The sequence below is a fragment of the Fukomys damarensis genome, unplaced genomic scaffold (assembly GCF_012274545.1).
Source record: "Fukomys damarensis isolate Sample0158 unplaced genomic scaffold, DMR_v1.0_HiC HiC_scaffold_13, whole genome shotgun sequence".
Classification (NCBI taxonomy): Eukaryota; Metazoa; Chordata; class Mammalia; order Rodentia; family Bathyergidae; genus Fukomys; species Fukomys damarensis.
The window spans coordinates 13202035-13226737 of NW_022900925.1; the positions used below are offsets into that span (position 1 = coordinate 13202035).

The 24703-nt window shown below is 55.7% G+C and overlaps 1 protein-coding gene across 2 annotated transcripts; it reads left to right on the forward strand.

Moving 5' to 3' along the window:
* Nucleotides 1–3006: 3006 nt before the first annotated feature.
* Atp2a3 (ATPase sarcoplasmic/endoplasmic reticulum Ca2+ transporting 3) lies at nt 3007–23298 on the forward strand. 2 transcript variants are annotated; one of them, XM_010611364.3, is made up of 21 exons: nt 3007–3149; nt 3321–3403; nt 4772–4876; nt 5048–5186; nt 5421–5501; nt 5593–5678; nt 6907–7371; nt 8960–9048; nt 9146–9248; nt 11374–11505; nt 11846–11971; nt 13016–13234; nt 13328–13663; nt 14454–14674; nt 15511–15713; nt 16398–16483; nt 18315–18448; nt 18821–18938; nt 19443–19560; nt 19899–19997; nt 22182–23298. In XM_010611364.3, exons 1-21 carry the CDS (start codon nt 3086–3088, stop codon nt 22199–22201), a joined length of 3027 nt encoding a protein of 1008 aa, XP_010609666.3. In that variant the 5' UTR covers nt 3007–3085; the 3' UTR covers nt 22202–23298. The 2 variants fall into 2 exon arrangements, with proteins under 2 accessions (XP_010609666.3, XP_019061158.2); XM_019205613.2 differs by lacking the exon at nt 19899–19997 and having other exon boundaries at nt 3010–3149.
* The last annotated feature ends 1405 nt before the right edge of the window (nt 23299–24703 follow it).

Below are 24703 nucleotides of genomic sequence, written 5' to 3' on the forward strand. Positions count from 1 at the left end.
GGGCTGGTTGCCACAGTGTCGTACCTGCTGCTGGACATATACAGCTTCTGGTTTATGCTTTGGGCATAATGTACCTAGGGCCCCTGGTGCATGCATGGCTCCTAGGTACTCAGTCAGTGTGGCTCCCGATGACAATGGTCGCAGCCGCACATCAAGGTTGGCGCAGTTCCCCATCTTCCCCGGCAGGCTTGGGACGCCACAGGGAGTCAGCGGCTCCAGCAGGACTGTGCCTCCATGTGCAGGGATGGGCAGGGCCTCCAATCTGACTACGTGGCTGGCTGAGACTGCGCAGATAGGCTGGAAGGAGATCCTAATAGTAAAAGCCAGGTCTGGGAGGAAGTAGGTTATTGTAATAACCCCAAAAGCTCAATGGTTGGCTGGGTGTGGTGGGCACACGCTGGACTTCCAGACTGCTTTGGAAAGCGGCAAGGACAATAGCATAAGTGTGTTTGAAATGAGGGGCTGTCTTCTGAGGAGGATTAATAGCAATGTGTCTTTTGCAGTAATTCGTTTTTTAAAATTTAAATATTTACCATATTTTAAAGTCATACCTCATAGTGAGAGTGTGTCTCAAAAATAAAAAAATCCAAACAGCGAAACGGCCTCAGTGGTTTAAGAGACTAGATTTATTTCTCTGTCACTGGGTAGCAGTGCAGGTTGGTTATCTGGGGCTCTGTGCCTTCCTTGCTCTGTGACTCAGGACTGCAGGGCAGACCCCACCTCACACACAGGTCACTGTTGCTATAGCAGAGGGTCAGGGAGCCTAGACCTGTACTGACCGGTAAGGCCAGCAACAGCCTCTTGTGGCAATTTAAATGAACAAAGTGAAATACCTCAGTCACCAGCTGTGTACTAAGTGCTCAGTAGCTGTGCATGGCCTGGGGCGATGGTAGTGGGCTGCACAGACAGAAAACCTTTCCACCAGTACAGAACGTTCTGCTAGACAGTGACCTAGAGAGTCTCACACCAAACATTCAGTGCTCCAGCTGGGAACTAACGCACATTCTCCTTTTGGAAACTCACAGGGGACTGAAAAGTATAAACTTTCTATGTGGCCACAGATGGGGAGAGCCAGAAACCTTTGGGAACCACACGATGACCTCCAAAGAGTGGGCTCTGGGTCCACGAGGGTCAGGGAGCAGGAGGGGAGAGCAGGTGGAGGAAAGGGCTTGAGAGGCCACCTGAGGCAGGCAGAATGTGTCTTGGGGGTGGGAAGTGAGAGCTGTGTGCCTGAGCCGTGCGTCCTAAACCCTTGCCCTGCCCAGAATGAACGTGCTGAGGAACATGGCAGCCCAGGGCTTCATGACCTAGAGAGGGGATTAGGGATTCTGGTGGGACTGACAGGTAATCGCTCTCCTTGGTCAGGAGCCCTAGGTGAGGGCTGGGGGAGCCTTCTGGGAGAAGGTGGCAGAAGCTAACCAGTGTGCCAGCCATGAGGTTGGCACCTTTCTGTCTTGAGGTGGGGGGTTGGCCAAGGTGACCTCTGAAGGACCCTACTCCCCTGGAGAACTGGCTCAGAAAGCAGGCTGCCCGGCCCCTCCGCCTTTCCTGTTCGCTTCGGTTAAATAGATCAGAAGGAAAAAGTCTGTTTGATTTTAATCTCAGTGCAGGACACTGGAGATTACATTTTCCACGGAAAATGTCAGCCGCTGCCTAAAATAGGGCTTTAGAGAAAATGCTAGAAAGTGTATTTTTAGGTTACGTGTTTTCCTCCTGGATTCCCGCGGTCCAGTGGGCTGCTTGGTGCTGTCTGTGGTTCAGCTGCCAGGCGCAGACCCCAGCCCTTCCAAACAGGTGGTCTGGGGACAGGGTTCGCATGGGAACAGATGGTGCACATCATGAACAGGTGTAGAGGCGAGGGCCTGTTCCGTGTGTCCGGAAGCAGACAGAGGAAGTGGCCCCCATGGCGGGGGTCCGAGTGTGGTGCCAACAAGCTCCTGAGTGCTGCAGATGTTGCTGAACTTTCGGTAACAAGGAGCAAAAGGAGGCAGAATGCAATTAAAACTGCAGGTGGCCAGGTAGGGGTCCCAGCCTGCGAGGGGAACCTATCAAAGCCCACCCTCTGGACCCACCTTTCGGCCGCTGCACAGCCTCCCTTAGACACATTTGCTGTGTGACCTCGCTCCAGTTCCTTGTCCCCTGTCATCCTCAGTTCTCATCGTGTGAAATCAGTCCTGAATCCTGCCCTGCCTCCTCGTTAGGCTACTGGAAAGATTTACAGATTTCAGGTAACCGAGGCAGCTGGCTCTGGCTGGTACAAAAGCTGTTTTGGAAAATGTAAGAGATTTTTTTTTTTTTTTAAATGAGCTGGGTGTGGTGGTGCACACCTGTAATCATGGTTCCTGGGAGACTGAGGCAGGGGGACCGCTGCGAGTTCAAGGACAGCCTGAACTCCATAGTGAGAGACCTTGACTCAGAAAAACAAACCAACCCCCCAAAAATTGGCTGGTAAAGTGAGGCAGGTGCTGCTGGTGTTTAGAAACAATATTCTTCCAAATGTGCGGGACTGAGCATGCGGAGAGGGGCTGAGGGTCTTCCCCGATGTGCCTGGAGCAGACACTGGGAGAGACCTGGGCTGTGGAAGGGTCCTCGCTGTCTGGGATGCTGGCTGTTGGGGTATCCAGGGAGGCCTGGTGGGGTGGGGGGCTCACGGCTCTGCACTGACCTTGTCTAAGTGGTCCCAGAGGAGCAGGTAGGTGGTCAGAGGCCCAATAGGCAAAGGGGACCTTAGAAAAATTCATTATGATAAGCAGGGGACTCCCTTGCTGTGGGGGTACCGCTTCCATCTAAGAGCAGTGAGGGCGCCGTGAGAGCTGCCAGCTCTGCATGACCTTCAGGGATCCTTTCTCTCTCCAGGCCTGTTTTCCCTCTCGGAAATGGGGAAGGGGGCTGAAAGGCCTCCAGCTCTGGTCTCATCCTTAGGTGAACTGAGTGGGGAAGGGTAGAGGTGGAAGCATTTGGGCTCCAGTCATCATTTCTGAGACCTCAGCACTGGATGTGGACACGTCCAGAGCACCGTGGGAGGCTGGGCAGGCTCTGTGGAGAGAGGCTGCCAGACTCCTGCAAGGCCCGGCTAACATAACCCATGTTCTCTTGTCTCTCCATGCTCCTGTGGCACCCGGATCTTGTAGAGCTCCCGACTGAGGAAGGTGAGGCTGGCGCGGTCAGGCTGCTGGGCTGGAAACAAAGCTGTGGGCCATTCACCATTAGGTTGTGGTCCCCCTCCCCTTACTGAGCCCCCAGGAGTGCCCTGAACTGCAAGGAGAGGGATCAGGAGGCCCTCGGAGCCACCAACTCTGAATGCACTCTGCTGTGCCTAGGGAAGCCCCTGTGGGAGCTGGTGCTGGAGCAGTTTGATGACCTCCTGGTACGCATCCTGCTACTGGCTGCCCTGGTCTCCTTTGTAAGTACATCTGGCCTGCTGGGCAGCCTGGGAGGGAGAGCTGGGGTCTGGACACTGTGTAGAGACCAGGCTGGGGGCTGCAGGGCTGCTGTCCTCGCCTACTCTCCATCCTCCATCCCCTTGTCCTGCTTAGATTTCAGCTCCCTTGCCTGATCCCTCTCCCATCAGTCCATGCCCTGGCTGTCAGAGCGAGAGTGTTCATATTCCCAGGTGTAACTCTACCCCCATTTTAGCCCAGGTTCTCAGCCTCAGCACTCTGACATTTGGTGAGGGTGGGGTGGGTGGCCCTGAGCATTGTAGGAAGTTTTGCAGCATGTCCAGTCTCTGCCCAATAGATACCCATGGCACCTCCCAGTCATAACAATCAAAGATGACTTCAGACATTGCCAGGTATTGGGAGGGTAAAATTGCCCCTGGCTGAGGGCACTGCCTTGCCCCTTTCTGGTGTCCCTCAGACGGTGACCTCCTACAGCCATCCCTTAGCTGTTCCTCCCTCTGCTCTTCCCCAGTCCTACTGTCCAGATCCCTCCTGGGCCTGTGGGGCCATGGCCCACAGTACAGAGAGGTAAGGGAGATGGGTTGTCTTTGATGACTGAGCATCAGGGACCCACGGGTAACAGCTGGAGAGGCCCCCCAGGGTGCATGTGGCTCCTGTTCCTGGCCTTACCTCCAGCAGTGCCTGGGGAGGAGACCTCATCTTGATGCCTGGTGTGTAGAGCAGTAGGCTGGGATCAGCTCCTCCCCTCCAATTGCGCCTGGCCCTCCTGGCCACTGCCCTTGAGGAAACCAGGGATTTAAAAAAAAAAAAAAATCTGTCTATTCAGATGCCTAAAATGGCAGAGCTGGAAGGTGCTTGTATCCCTTTACAGCACAGATGGACACAACTGATGCTCATGGAAGGGGAGTGACCAGTACCCACCTGGGCCCAGAAGTGAACATGGGCCCTGACCCGGGCCTCCACCTCCCAGGACTGGGCTCTGGGACTGGAATGACACTGGTCTGGACAGTGGGCCTTGCACATGGGTGTGCATCTGAACACAGATATCTGGGCACATCCCAGGGTTTCTGACTCTTGAGGTCTGGGATGGGCCCCAGGCTTTGTGTTTCTAACAAGTTCCCAGAATCTATTGTGGCTGCTGGTCTGAGGACTACACTTTGAGAATCCCTGTTGAGGGTTGGCCTGGGTGGGATGGGGACTGCGGTGGTGACATTTGTGGGTTGGGTACCCACTGCCAAGGCCTTCTCAGAGGAATGACCCTCTCTAAGACCAGGCTCCCCGGAGGTGTCCCCTCCAAGCAGGGTGGCGTTGAAGATCCAGTGTACAAAGGAAAAGAACCATAGCCTGACTGACCAGCTGTGACCCTGCAGGTCCTGGCCTGGTTCGAGGAGGGTGAGGAGACCACGACAGCCTTCGTGGAGCCCCTGGTCATCATGCTGATCCTCGTGGCCAACGCCGTCGTGGGTGTATGGCAGGTGGGAGGCAGTGGGGGTGGGGCTGGGCGCTGGGGTCTTCCTTCACTAGTTAGGACCTCCACGCGCAGGTTCTTCTGCTTCCAGCTCCATCCCACTTCCCAGGGGAGTCACTCTGAGTGGTGGCCTGCTGGGGACAGTAGGGAAGGCCACCTGCCTGCCTCTGTTCTGCAGGAACGCAATGCTGAGAGTGCCATTGAGGCCTTGAAGGAGTATGAGCCTGAGATGGGCAAGGTGATCCGCTCAGATCGAAAAGGCGTTCAGAGGATCCGTGCCCGGGACATCGTCCCTGGGGACATTGTAGAGGTGGCAGGTATGCTAGGGGGTTCTTCCTTTCTTTATCTGACACCAGGGAGCCCCATCCCCATTGTACCCCCATCGTTCCACTGTCTGTGCAGAGGCGGGTGGCTGTCCATCCCTCCAGTGCTGTTTGTCTGAGATCCTGTTGGACAGGTGTACAGACTGTGGCCAGAGGGGCAGGGGCCTGCAGTCTTGGTTCCTGGGGGCCGGGGCCCAGTGGCACAGCCAAGGCATTCTTACTGCACAGTGGGAGACAAAGTGCCTGCCGACCTCCGCCTCATCGAGATCAAGTCCACCACGTTACGAGTGGACCAGTCCATCCTGACGGGTGAGGCCCAGAGGCTGGGGTCCGGTGGGAACAGGGCAAGGGGTTGGGGCATGGCTTCGATGGCACTTCTTCTATCTGATTCCCTGGCCAGGTGAGTCTGTGTCCGTGACCAAGCACAAGGACGCCATCCCGGACCCCAGAGCTGTGAACCAGGACAAGAAGAACATGCTGTTTTCCGTAAGTGCTTGGGATGCTTGAAACCTTTGCCTGGACGGTGATAATAAAAATAACAATGGTCATATGAAACAAACTCCCACAGGAAAGAACGTAATCAGTTATCAGCAATACTTGCAAATTTGTAATAACAATAACAACAACAACAACAATAATAATAGCTTGTATGTACTGAGACCTAGTATACCTGGGCACTGTTCCAAGCCTTTTACACATGTGAATTTATCTCAACAAACCTTTGAAATAAAGTTATCAGCATCTTGTAATCTGTACTTTTCCAGCAAGGAAACAGGCTCAGAGAGGTTAAGTAAATTTCCCAAGGTCACATAGCCAGTGACTGGTAGAGCTGGGATGTCCAGGTTCCAGAGCTTTTCCTTTCTTGCTGGGATGCCCCGCCTTAACCTGGAGTGGGACAGAGCTTGCTCTCAGTCACCCAACTGAAAATCCTCCAGAGGGCACAGGGTTGCGAAAGTGGAGGGATAGCGGGTGTTGCTCAGCAGTAGAGCACTTGCCTAGGGTTGAAGGGGAGACATAGAGTGGAGCGGAGGTGGGGTGGGGGACAGTGGGAGTGGTTCGTTTCTCAGATGGGAAAACTGCCAAGGTCAGGTCTGCTGGCTCTTGTCAGGGAGAGCCGTGGGGCACAGCCTTGGAGGGAGGGACCCACCCAAATGGGCTCAGAGGAGCTCAGCAGCTTTTACAGATGCCCAGCAGCAGCTGGAAGCCAGCGTGGGGCATTTGATACCATAAGGAAGGGTCAGGCCAGTTGGACCGGGGCCTCGCAAAGGTGAAGAGAGGTGGAGCATGAGATGTTCACACAGAGCTCATCCAGGGCATGGACACCTTGGACAGGCTGCCTAGGCACGCGGAAGGAGCTGCAAGGAGGCTTGTCCCCTATCACAGCTGTCACAGGAAGCCAGAGGTGGTTCGTTGCCTTAGCTGAGGGGCCTGCACACGGGGCTGGAGGTGTAGTGTTCAGGGTAGAGGAGAGGCGGGAGCTGCCACCAGCTCCTCTCCGCACTCATCTGAATGGACGCGAGGCCCTGGGGTATGGTGATGAGCTGACACCACCACGGGATGATGGCACTGACCCAGAAAGCACAGAGCTATGCGACTCTGGAAGTGCTGGGGACAGGAAGGGAAAGAAAGCCAAGAGGACAAGAGCTCTACTCAAGCCTTGTGGGATTGGGGTTCTGGCCCTGAGCAACCCTTCCCTTGTCCTCCCTTTGGCCAGGGCACCAATATTGCATCAGGCAAAGCAGTGGGTGTGGCAGTGGCCACAGGTCTGCATACGGAGCTTGGCAAGATCCGGAGCCAGATGGCAGCTGTGGAGCCTGAGCGGACACCGCTGCAGCGCAAACTGGATGAGTTCGGGCGCCAGCTGTCCCACGCCATCTCCGTGATCTGCGTGGCCGTGTGGGTCATCAACATTGGCCACTTTGCTGACCCGGCCCATGGCGGCTCCTGGCTCCGAGGTGCCGTCTACTACTTTAAGATTGCAGTGGCCCTGGCAGTGGCCGCCATTCCTGAGGGCCTCCCAGCGGTCATCACTACATGCCTGGCACTGGGTACGAGGCGCATGGCGCGCAAGAATGCCATTGTACGGAGCCTGCCCTCTGTGGAGACCCTGGGCTGCACCTCCGTCATCTGTTCTGACAAGACCGGCACGCTCACCACCAACCAGATGTCTGTCTGCAGGGTGAGTGGCCACAGCACCTTGGGGTCCTGCTGGAGTTGCCATGTGATGCTTGGCACCTGGGCCCCTCCCTCTCTTCGTTCTGGTGGGAGATGGAGACAGCCTTGGGTATCTCCCTGCTGGAAAGCAGGTCCAGGTCTCCGTGTGGCAGAGCAGACTGGCAGGCTGTAGCAGACAGTGCCTGGGCAGGTGGCTGCCTGTCTGTGGACCTCATTCTCGTCTTTGTCCTGGGCATGTGGGCTCTGCCAGTTAACCTGAAAAGGACACAGGAGAAGGGCATGGGCAACCCTGGTGTCTAAGCCAAGCAGAGCCAGGACCCAGGGTCCATCCTTCTTCCTCATGACTCTGTGCAGCCCACGCTTGTCACCAGATATGCCAGCTCCAATAACGTGGCAAGACCAGAGCAGGAATTATTCATTCCCTGGCACTCCATCCCATGTCCCCGGCCCACTGTCCACATACATGTTCTAGGCATTCTGGACAAAGGGCTCCTCCTGACCTCCCACAGAGCTGGGTCAGGAGATGGCAAAGGCTATAGGTTTCCTGTCATTCTTCTGCTACTCCTGCCCACTGGGCCTTGGGAACCTGGGCTCAGTGTTCTGAGACCTCAAGGCCCCATAGACGCCCATCTAAATCTGTTTAGGGAAAGGGACACTGGCAAGCTTTCCTGACCTGCTGAGTCCCTGGTAGGATTTGATCTGAACTGTGTTCTGTGACTGAAATAAAAATTTAATCTGGGCTTGGTGGCAGAGGCCAGCTTGGGTAACTTTGTGAAGAACCTGTCTTAAAATATAAAATAAATAATTAGAGTTGGGATTGTAGCTTAGTGGTAGAGCAACCCTAGACTCAGTTTCCAGGAGCGGGAGGAATAATTTTGAAGCACAATGTGGGGAAATTGTATGGGTGAACATGCAGGATAGTACACTATGCTTGCTGGAAGATTGTTTCTGGGGAACAGAGAAGAACAGGAAGGGAGTCACATTATTGAGCACCTACTGGGTGCTGGGCTGGCCCCTGATTTGGGAATGTGCAGCAAGGCAGTTTCCAGAAGGCGAGAACTGTCTCCCGTAACAGAGCTGGCTGACAAGGAAACGGTGGCTCTGGGAGGGGAGAGGCCCTGTCTCTGAAGTCCACAGTTGGGGGTGCTGGGTGACCCAGTTGGTTCTTTGAGCTGGGGCCCCACTCTGGAGTCATTTCTGGGTTGGAAGGATCTGTGCCTCAGGGCAGTGTATGGGTTTTCTCCCTTAAGGCAGGAAAGGAGGGTGGGCTGGACTCTGAGCCCACTTTCTGCTCCTGATATCAGTGGAGAAATTGAGGCTCAGGCCCTGGACTAGGGGTCTCACAGTGAGGTGGGCAAGGACCCAGGCTTCCTACTCAGGGCTCCTTCAGGACAGCAGCTGCTCCCAGACACTGAGAATGGGCCATAAACCCTTCAGGAGTCCGCCAAGGCAGAGCTGGACAGAGCACAGTCCCTGCTCACCCTGGATCTGGAACTCATCACTTTCTTCCGGTGGACGAGGCTTCATTCAAACTAGCAACCCAAGGAGAAGGGAGGGCCAGGCCCACCTGAGCACGCCCCTCTGCTCCCCAGATGTTCGTGGTAGCTGAAGCGGAAGCCGGCTCCTGCAGATTGCACGAATTCACCATCTCGGGTACCACATACACCCCAGAGGGCAAAGTGTAAGTGCTGGGAGAAGGTGGGACGTGGCCTCGAGGCTGGGCGTCTCCCGGGGGCGGGGCCAAGACCGAGAACTGACGGCTCCGGCTGGCTCTGCAGGCTGCAGGGGGAGCAGCCAGTGCGCTGCGGGCAGTTCGATGGGCTGGTGGAGCTGGCGACGATCTGTGCCCTGTGCAACGACTCCGCTCTGGACTACAATGAGGTGGGACCCCAATCCCGTTCATAACCTGCCCAGTTTCCAGGTGCTTAGGATAGAGTCTTTTCCCAGTCTCCAAACTCCCAGGAGTGGTTATCCTGGCCGCTTGGGAGTGCCACACCGCAGGAGCACTGTAACCCCTGCACATTCCTGCTCCTTCTCTCCCTCTTGCCCAGACTGGCTTCAGACTCTGCCCTGTGGATCTGGGATTGTGAGGGATTGCAGTGTAAGGGGCTGCAGGGCCAGGGATGCTTGGGGAAGAGATTTGGCGGTACAGGGTGGTGTGGAGGCAGGACAAGATAAGTCTTCAAAGCAGAAGGCACAGCCTGGCAGAAACCCAGTCTATAGAAACCAGATGTGATTTAGGGGTAGTATACCATCTGTCTTAATTACTTTCTCATTGCTGAGACAAAATACCTGACACTCACAAGTTAAAGGAGCAAAGATATATTTTGGCTCACAATCTGTAGAGTTTTCAGTCCATAGTCGGCTGGCTCCAAGGCAGGGTGGCATGGCAGAGGAAAAACAGCCCATAGCAGGGCAGGAGGCAGCAGCCTTCCTTCTGTTTTTCCTTTTTAGTCCATCCAGGCTACAAGCCTATTTGTTGGTGCTACCAAGGGTGCGTTTTCTGTCTTTAGTAAATCCATTCAGCCACATCCAAAACTATGTTAAACCAATAAGTGGACTAATCTAGTATCACACACCCATGATCTCATTGCTTCACCTATGAGTGTATGAGGCTCGGGGGGAGGCTATCTAGATACAGTGGACCCCTGAGTTATGACTGGCCTGACATGAGAACAACTTGGGTTATGACCAAAATTTTAGTTTTCACTTATTAACAAAGTCTTGAGTTATGACCCAAATATTGGCCACTTGTGTTTCCTGATGGTCTCAGATAAAGCTTTAAGCCTTAAAGAGTTCTGGAAGGAACGTTATGACATGCTTTCTTGGGTGGGGTTAACTGAGAAATCCTGGGCCAGTGTCTCTCTAAGGACACTGAGATTTGCCTGTGTACAGGGGAGAGACTTTGAAGGCTGTGTAGAGGAGCCTGAGTCTTCAGTTGACCAACCTGAATTACAACCAGCCCTTGGGAACGAGTTGAGTTTGTAAGTCAAGGGTCCATTGTATAAGCCATACCACCATTGGTGTGGCTGAAACAGGGCAACAGAGCAAGTAGGAGGATCCTCCTGCCTGGGGCATCCTTGGCCAGATCAGATCAGTGGCGGTGTCAAGCTGGGGACAGTAGGGAATCACTGAAGAGTTTTGAGCAAGGGAGGGTTATGGTCATATTTGCGTTTACAAAAGATCCCCCCAGAATTCTGGGGGGTGGAGAACAGCACAGAAAGGACAACAGCTTAGGAGCGCTGTATGGCCATCCAGGCCAGAGAGATGCTGCTGAGTCCTGCTGGGACCTTAGGGAAAGGGGAGAAGGCAGAGATTGTAGAGATTTAGCAGCTGGGACTTGGTTACTGCTTAGATAAAAGAAGGAAGAGGTCAGGGCAGCCCCTGTTGCTGTCCTAGCTGTGCTGTCCTCAGAATTGCAAACACAGGGAGAAGAGGAGTCCCCATAAAGTCCATAGGCAGCAGTTGGCCATGTGGGCTTGGAGCTCAGGAGAGAGGTACCAGTTGGGCAGGGCCCTGGCAGTCCTGAGCATATGAATGGGGATGGGGCGGAGGTTTCTGGCCCTCAGGGAGAGAAAGCAGAGAGAAGGAGCAGGGCCTAGGCAACATGTTAGAGCCCCACCAAGGGGAACCTGGTTTTTGTTTTTGTGGTACGGGCGATCAAGCTCAGGCCCTTGTGCTTGCAAGGCAGGCAGCGGAACCACTGAGCCAAATCCCCGGACTAGGGGAACCTGGTGATGGAGGCTGAGAAGTGGACGGAGAGGGAGGGGAAGGGCAGGAAGGGCATGAGGTCACTGACGCTGGGATCTGGGGGGATGACAGTCAGTGTCAAACACCACCCTGCCCCAGGCTAGCCAGGCTGGGAAGGCCTCACAGGCCTGTGCAAAGGAGGCTGCTATACATAATCTAGTAAAGAGGTCTCCAGGGGACAGAGAGGGAGTGGTAGGTGAAGAGCCCAGCTGAGTGCAGCCTGCTCCTCACCACTCTGTTCCCCGGGTCCTGCCAGGCCAAGGGCATATATGAGAAGGTGGGAGAGGCCACGGAGACGGCACTGACTTGCCTGGTCGAGAAGATGAATGTGTTTGACATGGACCTGAAGGCCCTGTCCCGGGTGGAGCGAGCTGGCGCCTGCAATGCGGTGAGCTGGATGAGCTCAGCCCTGGGCTGAGTGATTGGGGTTCCTGGGGCATCTGGAGAAGGCAGAGAGGAAGCAAAGTTTGGGAGGAAGAATAAGCTTAAACTCCTGGTAAGACGTGGCCACGGAGTAAAGAGAAGAAAGGCTGAGCATGGGGAAGAACTTGGAGTTGGGAAGTGCAGTGCACACGGGGTCAGGAACTGGCAGCTTCTGGGCAGGGGGGAGGCGTGAATGCCAGGGTCAGAGGAGTGCAGACGCCAGGCCGCAGAGAGCAAGAGGCTCTTCAGGAGGCCACGTGGCTGGTGAGAAGCAAGCGAGAGTTGCTGGCTGTGTCCCTCTGCAGGTCATCAAGCAACTTATGAAGAAAGAGTTCACCCTCGAGTTCTCCCGGGACCGAAAGTCCATGTCAGTGTACTGCACGCCCGCCTGCCCTGACCCCAAGACTCAGGGTAGCAGGATGTTTGTGAAGGTGGAGACCTGTTTATGTGGCCTTGGACTCTCGGGGTCTTAAGGGAACCTGGTCTCCAGTCCTCTGAAACACCAGAGACTGAAGCTGTGGGGGACTAAGGGACCGCATCCTCCCATGGACTGCCGTCTAGGATGGTCAGCCAGCTATGGGAGCCTGGATGCGCGGTGGGGAGGAACAAGGGCCCAGGGACCAGAGTCTGCCCCTGGCCATGGTGCTAGTTCTGGTCCCATGGTCACTGCCTTGGAGAATGACCTTGGGGTCCTCTGCGTTTCTTGGTGGGCCTTGGTTTCCCCCGTTCAGGGTCAAACAGGAAGTTCTCAGAAGCCGGTTTTGCCTCTGATTCGAGGTGTTGAACTAGTTGGTGCGCACCCTCAATGCTCCATTTTGGGGGAAACTAAGTCCTGGGGAGAGAAAAGAACCAGCTCCCATCCACTCCTCCAACTGTCCACAGCGCCTACTTCAACCTTGAAGGAGGAGTCACAGCCCTAACTTCACCCGGTGAAGTGAAAAGTCTTCCATGCTGGGAACTCAGCCACTTTGAAAAGTTAGCATCTGGGGTGACCTTTGAGGAGAGAGAAGCCACTGACGAAGGATTTAAAATACCTAGGTCTGGGGCAGGGTCCAAGCTGAGACCCTGAGGCTGCTGAGGAGCCAGCCCGCCCCCCATCACCTTCCCGGGGCCACACCCATTATACCCTTTGCCTGGTCAATTTGTGGTCCCATGGCCGGATTCAGCTTGCTGCTGAGGCCCCTACAGAATTGGAGTCCCAGTGGCACTGGGCAGGCAGGGACACAGGGGCTGCTGTTCCCATCCCACCAGAAGTGCTGCGGCAGGCAGGCCGGTGAAGGTAGGGGGCCGCCCAGGGGGTGGCTGTGATCTCGCCTTGCCATTGCTTTTAAGTTTCCTCCGCTGGTTCCCACTCTGAGCTTTCTAAGAATGGGTTCTGGTCTGTGTCTGGTGGCCTTGCCCCAGATCTAGGTCTATTTCCTCAGCTGGGTAGGAGGGCCATGCGGGGTCCTGGCTGACACCCTGCTCCCCCGCAGGGGGCTCCTGAGAGTGTGCTGGAGCGCTGCAGCTCAGTCCGCGTGGGAAGCCGCTCGGCACCCCTGAACACTGCCTCCAGGGAGCAGATCCTGGCAAAGATCCGAGACTGGGGCGCAGGCTCAGACACGCTGCGCTGCCTAGCACTGGCCACCCAGGATACGCCGCCGCGGAAGGAGGACATGCAGCTGGATGACTCCAGCAAGTTTGCACAGTACGAGGTGGGTGCCGGGAGCCGTGGGACTCCGGAGTGGTGGGCGTGTGGCGGGTCACGGCTGGGCTGAGGCCCCGTTTGCCTGTGCCCCTCCCTACAGACAAACCTGACCTTTGTGGGCTGTGTGGGAATGCTGGACCCACCCCGGCCCGAGGTGGCTGCCTGCATCACGCGCTGTCACCGGGCGGGCATTCGCGTGGTCATGATCACAGGGGACAACAAAGGCACAGCCGTGGCCATCTGCCGCCGGCTTGGCATCTTCGAGGACTCGGAGGACGTGGTGGGCAAGGCCTACACGGGCCGAGAATTTGATGACCTTAGCCCTGAGCAGCAGCGCCACGCCTGCCGCACTGCCCGCTGCTTCGCCCGCGTGGAGCCCGCACACAAGTCCCGAATCGTGGAGTACCTGCAGTCCTTCAGCGAGATCACCGCCATGGTGAGGCCATGGGGAGCCCGGGGAGGTGGCCGACTTGAGTAAAGCTGTCGCCTGGGTCTCGACCTTGTCTTTGATCTCTCTGCTGACCTTGCACCTGAGCTTAACCTTGTTACATCTTATCCCACTGACCTCCGTCTCAGTTTGATACCCTACTTTGAGTTCAGCCCTGATACGGGTTCCCGGGTTAACCTGGACCCAGAGCTGATCTCTGACATTGACCTTGGTCCCTGCCACACAATGCTTTATGCGGATCTCAACGTGGATCCAATCTTGACTTTGACTTTAACTCCAGCTTGACTGTGATTTCCCTTCTGCTGTGAACAGTAGCCTTGACTTGGCCTCTTACTTGGGGATGACCTGTGCAACAGCTTGTTAGTCTACTTTTTGAGTCTTGAACCTGAGTCTAGTCTTGACCCTGGTCTTCACCTTGACTCACACGTACGTGGCCCTCGACATGGGCTACAGCTTTGACCTCAACTCTCTCCCTGACTTCAGTTTCATTTTCTATTCCATATCCAACTTGGATTTCATCCCTCCTTCTTCACTGACACACCCTCTTTCCTTTCTCCACCTCATCATCTTCTCTGACCTTGGACTTGATCTTCTCCCCAACTTTGTCTTTGTCTGCACCCATAAACCTCACCCTTAGCCCAATTCCCCAGGTCTTTCTTGACCCCATCGTTTGTTCTGCTTCCGTGGGCACATTCCCTGAGGCTGGGATGGGCTGAGAGGAGGGGCATTGGGAGAGGGAAGTTTCTCAAGGTGCAGCCCTGCCCAACCTGGCCCACAGACTGGTGATGGGGTGAACGATGCACCGGCTCTGAAGAAAGCGGAGATTGGCATCGCCATGGGCTCTGGCACGGCTGTGGCCAAGTCAGCGGCAGAGATGGTACTGTCAGATGACAACTTTGCCTCCATCGTTGCTGCGGTGGAAGAGGGCCGGGCCATCTACAACAACATGAAGCAATTCATCCGCTACCTGATCTCCTCCAATGTCGGCGAGGTGGTCTGGTGAGGCCCTGCACTCCTTCCCCTCAGCTCTCTGCACCAGCTCTGTGTCCCTGAGCCTGGGCTGCAGGGACTGAGGGACACATGCCTGCTCTGGCTAAGGCCTTCCAGGGTCTGCCGCAGGGTGGGCAGAGGCAGGGACACCTCAGTATTGTCCAGAGGCACTGATAACCCATGGATCCTAGATCACAGTGTACCCGCGTCCCTAAGGAGGGGCCTTCTTCGTGCCCCCTCCAGCCATTACTAGGCGCCCACTTTCAGACTCCAGATGAGAGAAGTCAGCCCTACCTTGGACAGCAGTGTGTGTGTTTTCGCGTGCATTAGTGTGCAGGTGTGTGCACATGGCACACGTGCTTGATCGAGAGGCATGTGCACATGTGTTATGTGTGCTCACAGGCATCTCTGGGCACAGACAGAAACAGGATTGTGCCACAGTGCAGTTGTGTGCACACTGCTGTCCCCCAAGAGAGTGCGGTGGGGAGCGGTGAACACGTGTGTGCCAGACACACGTGGACACTGCGCCTCAGCACACTGGGAGAGCCAGGAGGTGTTTGCTCGTGTTTGTGGGACCGTGCGCCAGGTGTTGGGTTTTTGCCTGTCTGTCATACTTGGCCATTTATTGTTCGTGTGTCCATCGCAAGGCCTAAAGAGCAGCTATGTCATGGTCCAGAGCTGGGGCTGGGGGAGGCAGAGCTGTGTTCACACACCCCACACCTGTGTGCACAACACACCCAGCAGAGAGGCGGGCAGACCCCATCCTGGGTTATCAGCAAGAGCTGGACCCTCTGTTTGGTGGGACTGGGCCTGCTGGGGGCTAGAGCCCGTGACTCTGGTTTTAGCATCTTCCTCACGGCAATTCTGGGCCTGCCTGAAGCCCTGATCCCCGTGCAGCTGCTCTGGGTGAACCTGGTGACAGATGGCTTACCTGCCACAGCACTTGGCTTCAACCCTCCGGACCTGGACATCATGGAGAAACTACCCCGGAACCCTCGTGAGGCCCTCATCAGTGGCTGGCTCTTTTTCCGATATCTGGCTATTGGAGGTGAGTAGGGCCCCAGTCTTTGATGGTGGGTGGGGTGGGGAGCACTGTGCTATGGGCTCCCTAAGCTTCCTGAGAGCCTTTACTAGTTAGACTTGCAAACAGCAGACCGTACAACTCAGCTAGCTTATGCAAAAAGAAACTGAGGGTTTATATAACTGGAAAGACTAGAGAACATATTTTTATATATCTAAACCTCAGACAGTATCACTGTCATATTTTTTGGTTTTGCCTGAGCTGTATTCTCAGGCAGGCAACCTTCAGGGTGGCAAAATGGCTGCTGCAACTCCAGCCTTCATGCTTACACCATTACAACCCCCAATTCAACAGCAGAGATCCTTTTTTGGTAAAAATCTCAAGCTTGATATTACTGGCCCAAATTGGGTCACTTATCTCCTAGCCAATCACAATCGCCAAGGCAGATGCTGATTGCCATCAGGGCCCACACTGACAGTTGAGAGTAGGTATTTTTAAAGTACATGGTTTAAGGCTAGGGATTTAGCTCAGTGGTGCCATTGCTTGCCTCAAAAGTGCAAGGTCCCAAGTTTGATCCTGGTACCAAAAAAAAGTACACGCTCAGAGGGAGAGAGTGGTTCCTGGATGGAATTCAGGGAACTATTAGGAGGGGGAAGGTGATGCCAGAAAACCACGACTGTCCCCCTCAGCCAGTCTTCTCCCTCCCTGCAGTGTACGTGGGCCTGGCCACAGTGGCTGCTGCCACCTGGTGGTTCCTGTATGATGCTGAGGGACCTCACGTCACCTTCTACCAGCTGGTGAGCAGGTGGTGGCCAGGGAAGCTGCTGGGCAGACCTGAGACAGGACTCACAGCTCAGGCTGTTGGGAAGTTGTAGGGGAGAGAGAATCAGACTTCACAGTTGGCCTGCAGAATCCACCTCAGACGGTCACAGAGTCGGGGAGACCAAGGGACATGACCACCCAGAAAGGTCATCTTCATCAAGGAGCCCCCACCAAATCATGCAGTGCTCAGTGGAATGGGCCCACAAATGGTTTGGGAGGCCACTGCGAGCGGTGGCATGGGCCGCCTGGGTCAGAAAGGGCAGCATTTGTGGCGAGAGCAGTGGAGCCATTGTAGTGCTGGGTTGTGATCCTGTTGGTATCAGCATGTGCCTGTGTACACAGGAGGAAGCAAGCCTGTGCCCGAGGGGAGGAGCGTGTGCCTGCGTTGTATGTACAGTGTGCTTGAGACACTGAGGTCTGGGAGGGTGGCGCCTCACCACGGGGGAGCCCCTACAGGAAGACTTGGTCCTTCTGGTCACCCGCTGGGTAGAGCCAGTTTCTAGGTTAGGACATCATCCTCTGCTCTGTGTCGAGAGCCAAGCAAAACAGGTGTTTTGGTTTGTTTGTTGGAGAAAAATCCCACTGTTGATTTAAAAGAGAAAAGAAGCTGTGTATGGTGGCTTATGCCTGTAATCCCAGCATCAGGAGGCTGAGGCAGGAGGATCGCTCTGAGTTTGAGGCCACCCTGAACTACACAGTGAGACCCTGTCTCAAAAAACAATAAATAAATGAGTAAAGGAGCAAAGATTCTCCATTGCTTTATTAAAATAAGAGCTCTAGCCTGGGCATAGTCTTGCATAATTTTCCTTCCTGCATGAGAGACGGAGGAAGCCCAGAGCTGTCTTATTGTGGCCCCAGCACTCAGTGGGGAATGATGCTGCATTTATTTCACTGCAGGGCAGACAGCTGATCATTTTACAGGTTTCTTTTGGGGGAGTATTTTCAGAGCACAGAGCCCCCCTTTCTTAGCCCACAACCCTTAGTGTAAAAGATCTCTGTGTACGGATTCATCTCCTGAGCGTGGGTTTGTCATTGAAAAGCTGAGCCGGTTCATGGTTCTGAACGTTTGCACCCACGCCCATGATGCGGAAGAGCCAGGGTAGAAGTTCTCCCAGAGGTCCTCAGCTCAGCGTCTTATCAGTTACTGTGAGCAAGACTTAGGAGCAGAAAGGAAACTCCTGGGGCCAAGGGGTGAGGGCACCTTCTTCTGGAGTCCCAACAGTTCCTAGTTAATTACAGAGCAGCCTCTTGTTAAGGTCGTCCTCTGACAATTCATTAGTCCGCGGCAGAAGCAAAAAAGGGGGTCTGACAGAGCTTGACTTCAGTGACAGAAAGGGAACCTTGTGTAACAGCAGTGAGGGTCCAGGCCAGGTGGCCCATGTCTGTGTTCCTAGATACTTGGGAGGTGGAGGTCGTAGGGTCACTTGAGCCCCTGGATGAGAGGGAGGGTATCGGGCACACACAAACTCCATCTTCTGTGGCACAGAGGTGAATTCCATTCAAACATGATGTGTGCTTGATTTTTCCTTACTTACGTATTCACTGATCTCAGTTACCATCTCTCCTCCTGCACCTTGAGACCAATGGCCTCCCATGTACCCACAGATCTGGATGCCCCTCCCATCCCCAAGACCCCCACTAATGCCAACTGCCCTCCTTCCCAGCCACTGGCCCCTTGGTCTGTGATCCGGGGACCCTAGGACTGTTACCCGCTAGTTGTCCTCAGGTGTGGTAAGGGTAAGGGATGCTCCCTTCTCCCTGCCACCCCCTCCTGACAGCTGCTCTCCCTGTACCCCCGGCCCTCAGAGAAACTTCCTGAAGTGCTCTGAAGAGAACCCGCTCTTTGTTGGAGTCAACTGCCAGGTGTTCGAGTCCCGCTTCCCCACAACCATGGCCTTGTCTGTGCTTGTGACCATTGAAATGTGCAACGCCCTCAACAGGTGAGCTGGGGGAAGGGCCCAGACTGGGGTCTGAGAGTAGAGGCATTCAGGATTGGTGCTCCAAGGCCAGAGAAGCCCGGGGTTAGGGTCTGAAGGTCTTTGATTGGTTTAGGTTTGGGATCTGAGGGTCACAGAGGTCCAGAAAGTTTTCTCAGAGTCAGTGGGGCCAGAATTGGGATCTAGGGGTCAACGGGAGCCAAGACTGGGGCTGAAGAAATGGAGGGACCGAGATTGAATGTGAGGGTCAGAGAAAGGGAGTCCAAGTCCCACAGCGGACCCCGGAGGACAGAGCCTGCCATCGTGACACCCACCCAGCCTTGCAGCCCAGTGAGGGAGCTGCTGAGCCTGAGGTGGGCACCTGTGTTCTGGCAGTGTCTCGGAGAACCAGTCGCTGCTGCGGATGCCACCCTGGCTAAATCCCTGGCTGCTGGCCGCTGTGGCCATGTCCATGGCCCTGCACTTCCTTGTCCTGCTCGTGCCGCCCCTGCCTGTGAGTTCACCCGCACCACCCTCCCCTCTTCCGGACCTGGGGTGACAAGGGTCGAACAGTCTTTGGATAGTGGAGGCCTTGGGCTGGGTGCTCGGGCCCTTCTGCAGTGGAGGACAGGGAGGTGAGAGGTCCGGCTGGGTGCCATCCTCCCGATGTATCCCTACCTCCAGGAGCTCCCCGACTTGGGGGACAGAAGAGAGGGAGAGTCCTTGCTAAGGGGACTGTTACCGGACCACCAATGGGTAGAAGGCAGGACCAGGCCTTTCTCAGTGCAGAATCCGTCCACTTACTAACAGCAGGGATGGGCTTCTGTCTGTGGGGTGGGGTGGTGGGAGACACTTCTGGCTGAGGAGCCCAGCGGGCAAAGATCTGGAGGTGGGACGTCAAAGAGCATCTTAAAAGTGCCCATGGAGAGTCCACGGGTGTCCAAGTGGATGAAGTGGGGCGGCTGAGGGTGGCCAGGTGCGCCTTCCTCCAACCACACCCCGCTTCCTGCTCTGCCAGCTCATTTTCCAGGTGACCCCACTGAGTGGACGCCAGTGGGTCGTGGTGCTGCAGATGTCCTTGCCCGTCATCCTGCTTGACGAGGCCCTCAAGTACCTGTCTCGGAATCACACGGACGGTGAGTGCGGGCCCAGCGCCTCCCGCCTGCCCCCTGCCGGCCTGCCTGTGCTCTCTGAGGGGGGCACCACACTGCTCAGAGCCTCCTGTCCGCACAGGGGGAGAGGTGTTCTGGGATCACAAAGTGGAAGACAGGAAGGGGCTCAGCTGGCTGTCACCCGAGGTGTCTGGGCTGCTGTGCTGCAGGGCTCAGGGGACTCACTGGGCCACCAGTGGGAGCACTGCTCAGGGCCCTGCTGCCACACTCTCCTCACTTGCCACCTTCCCAAAAACAGCCAGGAGGCTGTGCCTGGCTCTGGCCTTGGCCTCTGACCGCTCTGCTGGCCTGCCTTTATCCAGGCGTTCTCCGGACAGTCCTGCAGGCCTGGAGGAGGCAGCCGCCGACCACCTCCCGGACCCAGACCACACCGGGTTGGCCTCTTCCGTGTCATCTTGTGGGTGGGTGCAGGGTCAGAAGCTGCCTCGACCCAGGAATGGAGGAGAGTGGTGCGGGTCACAGAAGATCGGGCTGGACTGCTGCAGAGAGGCCTAGGTTGAGCCAGGCAATGGCTGAGGACTTCTTTGGACAGTTGGGTGTTTGGGGGCCACTTCTGGCAGGAATGTGTCCCTGCCCTAGGGAAGTAGGGAGGACTATAAATACATCACATGCTTGTCATTCCACAGGGACCACTTGGTTCCCATCCTCCTCTAGGGCCAGTCCTGCTGGGCCCTGCAAAAATCTTATCTTTTAAAAAAGGCCAAAACGAGTGGTTTCCTCTTCCTTGAGAGCTGGTCTCCCACAGGTCTGTCTTGAGCTCACCTTTGGGGCTCAGCCAAAGTGGGGCCTGTTGGAGCCCAGGGTAGGGGATGGGGCAGCTGAACTAGGCCTTTCTGCCACCCTCAGTGCACACATGTGACTCTTTCTGACTCCCCTTCTGTGGACACCCCGGGTAGATGCAGAAGAGAAAGTGGGTCTGAAACCTTGGGTGACAGCCACTGGGGCCCCGAGCGTGGCAGCTCTGGCCAGGGCCCTGCGACCATCTACCAGCAACACCAACTCACCTGCAAAGCCAGGCCTCCTGGCGACCCGGGCAACTCAAACTCAGATGGCTTCTTTGTCTTCCTCAAGAGACTTCCCTAGTGGCCCAAAAGTCCAGCAAGCCTTCTTGAGAATTTAGTATTTAAAAATGAGAAAATCCTGCCATGGCTCAAATGTCTCAGCCAGTCGGGGAAAGTCTGTCTCAGATGCTGTTCGGCACTGGCACCTGGACTGGAGGATTCCTGAGCCTGCCGGGAGGAGGTGGGACACCCAGCAGGGTAGGCAAGTTAGAAGCACTGGCTGGCAGGGGCTGCCGTGTTCTCTGGAAGCTTTGGGGTTAAAGCAGAGGTTTGAGAGGACAAATGTAGGCGTGGTGGGGCAGAGGCTGGGAGCACCTGCTGGGGCTGAACCTGGGGTGCAGGGTAGAGCTGAGACCCAGAGGGTAGTCAGGTTCCTGAATGCCATTATATTCTGGGCAGTGGGGAGCCATAAAAGATGTGTAAGTATGGGGGCCTGTGGCAACCGTGGGAGACAGACTAGAGGAAGTGATGCTGAAGGCAGGAAGGCTGGTGAGCAGTGGAGGAGACCAAGTCCTGGTCCAGGGTGCACTGGGCCCACACAACACTTCTGCCTCCACTGTTGACGAGATGAAGACTGTCATCCCCACGAAGTCCGACCTGGCAGTCAGGAATGGCTGGGCGCCTGTGGCTGTGTCTGAGAAGTGGGGTAGAGGTATCAGCTTGGCAGTGGGCAACTCCTGTCCCCTGGGCCTCCTAAAGCCAGGCAGGGTGGGGGTGAAGCAGGGGACCCTTCACGTTCCCAAGCCAGCCGAGTGGCCTTTCAGGGAAATCCAGCTGAGGCTCAACGCTTGTGGCTTCCTTGTGATTTACAAGGGATATGTCCTGGGGAGAATCGTCGGGTCAGGGTCAGCCCTGGGTGGGCCTGGGTGAGGGGTCCTATGGCCCCACCCCTGGCTCTGCCCGGTATGGCTGAGCAGCTGTCAAGGGCCAGGCTGGAGAGGCTGAGAGGGGCAGAAATGGAAGGGTTGGGGTACAGCAGGCCTGGACTTCATTCTGAAGGCGGAGGGTAGCCATGGGAGAGTGTGATGGGGCTGGACTGCAGCATCATGTAGTGAGGCCACATGGGCTGGGAGCTGGGCAGGACCTTGAGGGCTCAATGCCTCTGTGGGGAGGGGGCAGTAGAGAAAGAAATCAGCTCAAGCAAATTAGTTGAAATCAAGCCGTGTACGGAATAGGGAAGGAGCCAAGGACGATCCCTATTTCTGGACCTCGTGGTGGTGGGGGTGGTTCTCCAGAGTAAGAGTCAAGAGGAGAATTTCTCCTGGGGTGGGTTGAGGCCGTGGAGGCCGTGGGCCATGCAGGAGGCCTGGTGGCCCGCAGGGAAGGGCATCCAGGCAGCAGCCGTATTCTCCAGGCTACAGCCTAGGAGGGCCAGGGAGGCTGGGGTAGATCAGGATCCTGAGGAAGTGGAAAATGGGAGCCTGGGCTGTTCCCAGAGAAACAAGGTGAAAGGGTTGAGGAGGGACCCAGCCTGGATGTGTGCTCTCACCCAGTCATTAAGATGCTCTCTGATTTGTCTTCCAGAAAAAAAGGACCAGAAGTGAATGCTGGGAACAGGGCAGCATCTCCAGCGACGACCTCAGACTGATGGTGTCCAAGCTTTGCGCTTACTTCCCTCCCCTGCCACTGTACCTGCCCACCTGCCCACTGGGCCCTGTCTGAGGCCAGGATACCCACCCCTAGGCCCAGGTCCAGGTCCTGTCCCCACTTCCATCTGAGCAGGGAGCTCGCTCTCTGTGTCTCTTGGACTCTCTTAGGAAGTTCTGACTGGGCTGCCAAGAAGCCAGGGCTGGCACAGATCAGAGATGCAGAGCCCCTTCCCCAAGCACCTCTAGCATGTCCTGGAGATGCTCCCCTTGCTCGAGGCTAGGCATTTACTTGGTGACTGGGACGTCCACACTGAGCGAGTACTCCTGGGGCCCTTTGGGCTGACTCTGACCTCTTGCCTAGGGCCTGGCCTGGAGCCTGGTTGACCGCAGAGAGGGAGGCCTGAGGGGGCATCTGGGCCCAGCTGTGCACAGAAAGGCAGGCAGCCCCGTCCACTTGGCTCTCCACTCCTGAGAGATGGAGCCTGTGTCTGTTTCTGTGTGCGGGCTCCCCCGGAGGTTGAAGGGTCAGGGAGGACACAAGGCGTCCGGAGGTGCTGGCAAGGACCCCTTTTCCCAGGAGACACTGGGGTGCCCGCCTCAGCTTGGCTTACTTCCCTTAACTCAGGTGTCCCTCTCCTAAGCAAGCAGCTTAGTGTTGCCTAGTCTGCCCAGAGGAGGGATCTGCTGTCCGTGACCCTGGCGCCCGAGAGCATGGATGCTCACGGGTGTCTGAGCACTGTGCCCTCCTGAGTGTGACCAGCCCTGCACGCTGGGTGATTGAGTCTCCTGGACTCAGCCTCCCTCTTTCTCCGTCCGTCCCACTCACACACCCACGATCCAGAAGGATGTCACTAAGGAGAACTACCTGGGGCACTTGCTGTGCCTCCCTCAGGTCTGGGGGAACTCAGAGCACGTCTGTGCACATGTGTCAGATGGTAGAAGACAACATCTGATGGACAGAGTTTTTCTGGTAACTCCACTTTTGCTCCTTTGGCAAAAACTAGCTGGGGTAGCAGACGACAGTGTCTTGTGTCTTTGCCCTTCCCTGAGAGTGTACAAAGTGATTATTTTATACGTGAATCAAGACTCACATCCTTGTGCTGGTTCCCAGAATTAAAAGCCCCCTCAGCCAGCCTTGCAGATGAATGGGCTCCCCTTTCCAGAGTCCCTTCCCCCAAGGCCTCCTCCTTCCCCTCTCAGGTTCTGGAAGGGCTGTGAAAGCAACCCGAGTTGGGAGTGTGGTTGTGGGAGGGCCCTGTACCCACCTGCTGACATGCCGTCTTGGAGAGAAATAAAGGCTGCGTGTCTGGGGCAGTGTTGTGCCACCATCTTCTGTCTCCTGCAGTATGCGTCCCTGTCTGCTGTCTGGGTGTCTTCTGGGGGCCTGCCCACCTCTACAGTACACTGCAGTACTCCGCTACACTGCAGTAAGGCGAAGATCTGGACTTCCTGCATCATCCAGATCTGTCTTTTCCTCCAAGACAAGGCTCTGACTGACTTTTCAGAGACCCCATCCCGATGGCAGAGGCAGCACAGGGCTGACTGTCATCAGGGTCACAAGAATAGCAGTGACAGTTTGAGTGCTGTGTTCAGAAGCCATTTGAGCATCTTAGGATTTACCATCACCTCTAAGGATACCAGGGTAGGGGGCAGGAGTGGAGGGGAGATGGTCTGTGACTTAGCTGGAGGCAGGGCTGGCCGGCCTGGAGTTTGAATCTCAGGAGAACCTGCATTACAGAGAGAGGACCCCACCCCACTCCACACTGGTGGTTTTATAGGCCCTGAGGCTCCTGAGGTTTCTCTCTTGCTCTTTCCCTCCCCTAATCCCTAGGATCCTGCCTACCTCAGATCCTCCTAAACTCGGCTCAAATACACAACCAACCCACCCTACCCAAGGCTTCCCTCAGCCTGCAGTGGCCCAGCAGCCTTCCCTGGGTGGCCCTGCCTTCCCGGAAGTGAGCTCTGGAAAGAGACCAGCCATGTCCCTTGTTTCTTTACACCAGCAGGAAGACATGTGAAGACTTGTCTCTAGTTCTCTCCCCAACTGTCCTGAGAGGCAGACTCGGGCCTTGCCCACATGGCCAGACACAGCACCAAACTGAATGCGTAATTTCCAGGACCCATTGCACAATGAAAATATGGTCCCATCTACTCAAAAATTAAGAATTACTGGCCCAAGGTGTAGCTCACAGGTAGAGTATTTGCCCTGGGTTTGATCCATCCCCAGTACAGCACACACAAGTCCATTAAGGATGATAGAGATAGTTGAGTACTATAATCCTAGTACTCTGGGAGGCTGAGGCAGGAGGACTACAAACTGGAGTCTGGCCTGGGCAACTTTGTACCTTAGTGAGACCTGTTTCAAAATAAATAAGAAATGGTCTGAGGATGTAGGTGAGTATGAAGGCCCTGGGTTCAATCCCCAGTACCAGAAAAAAAAAAAAAAAAAAAAAAAAA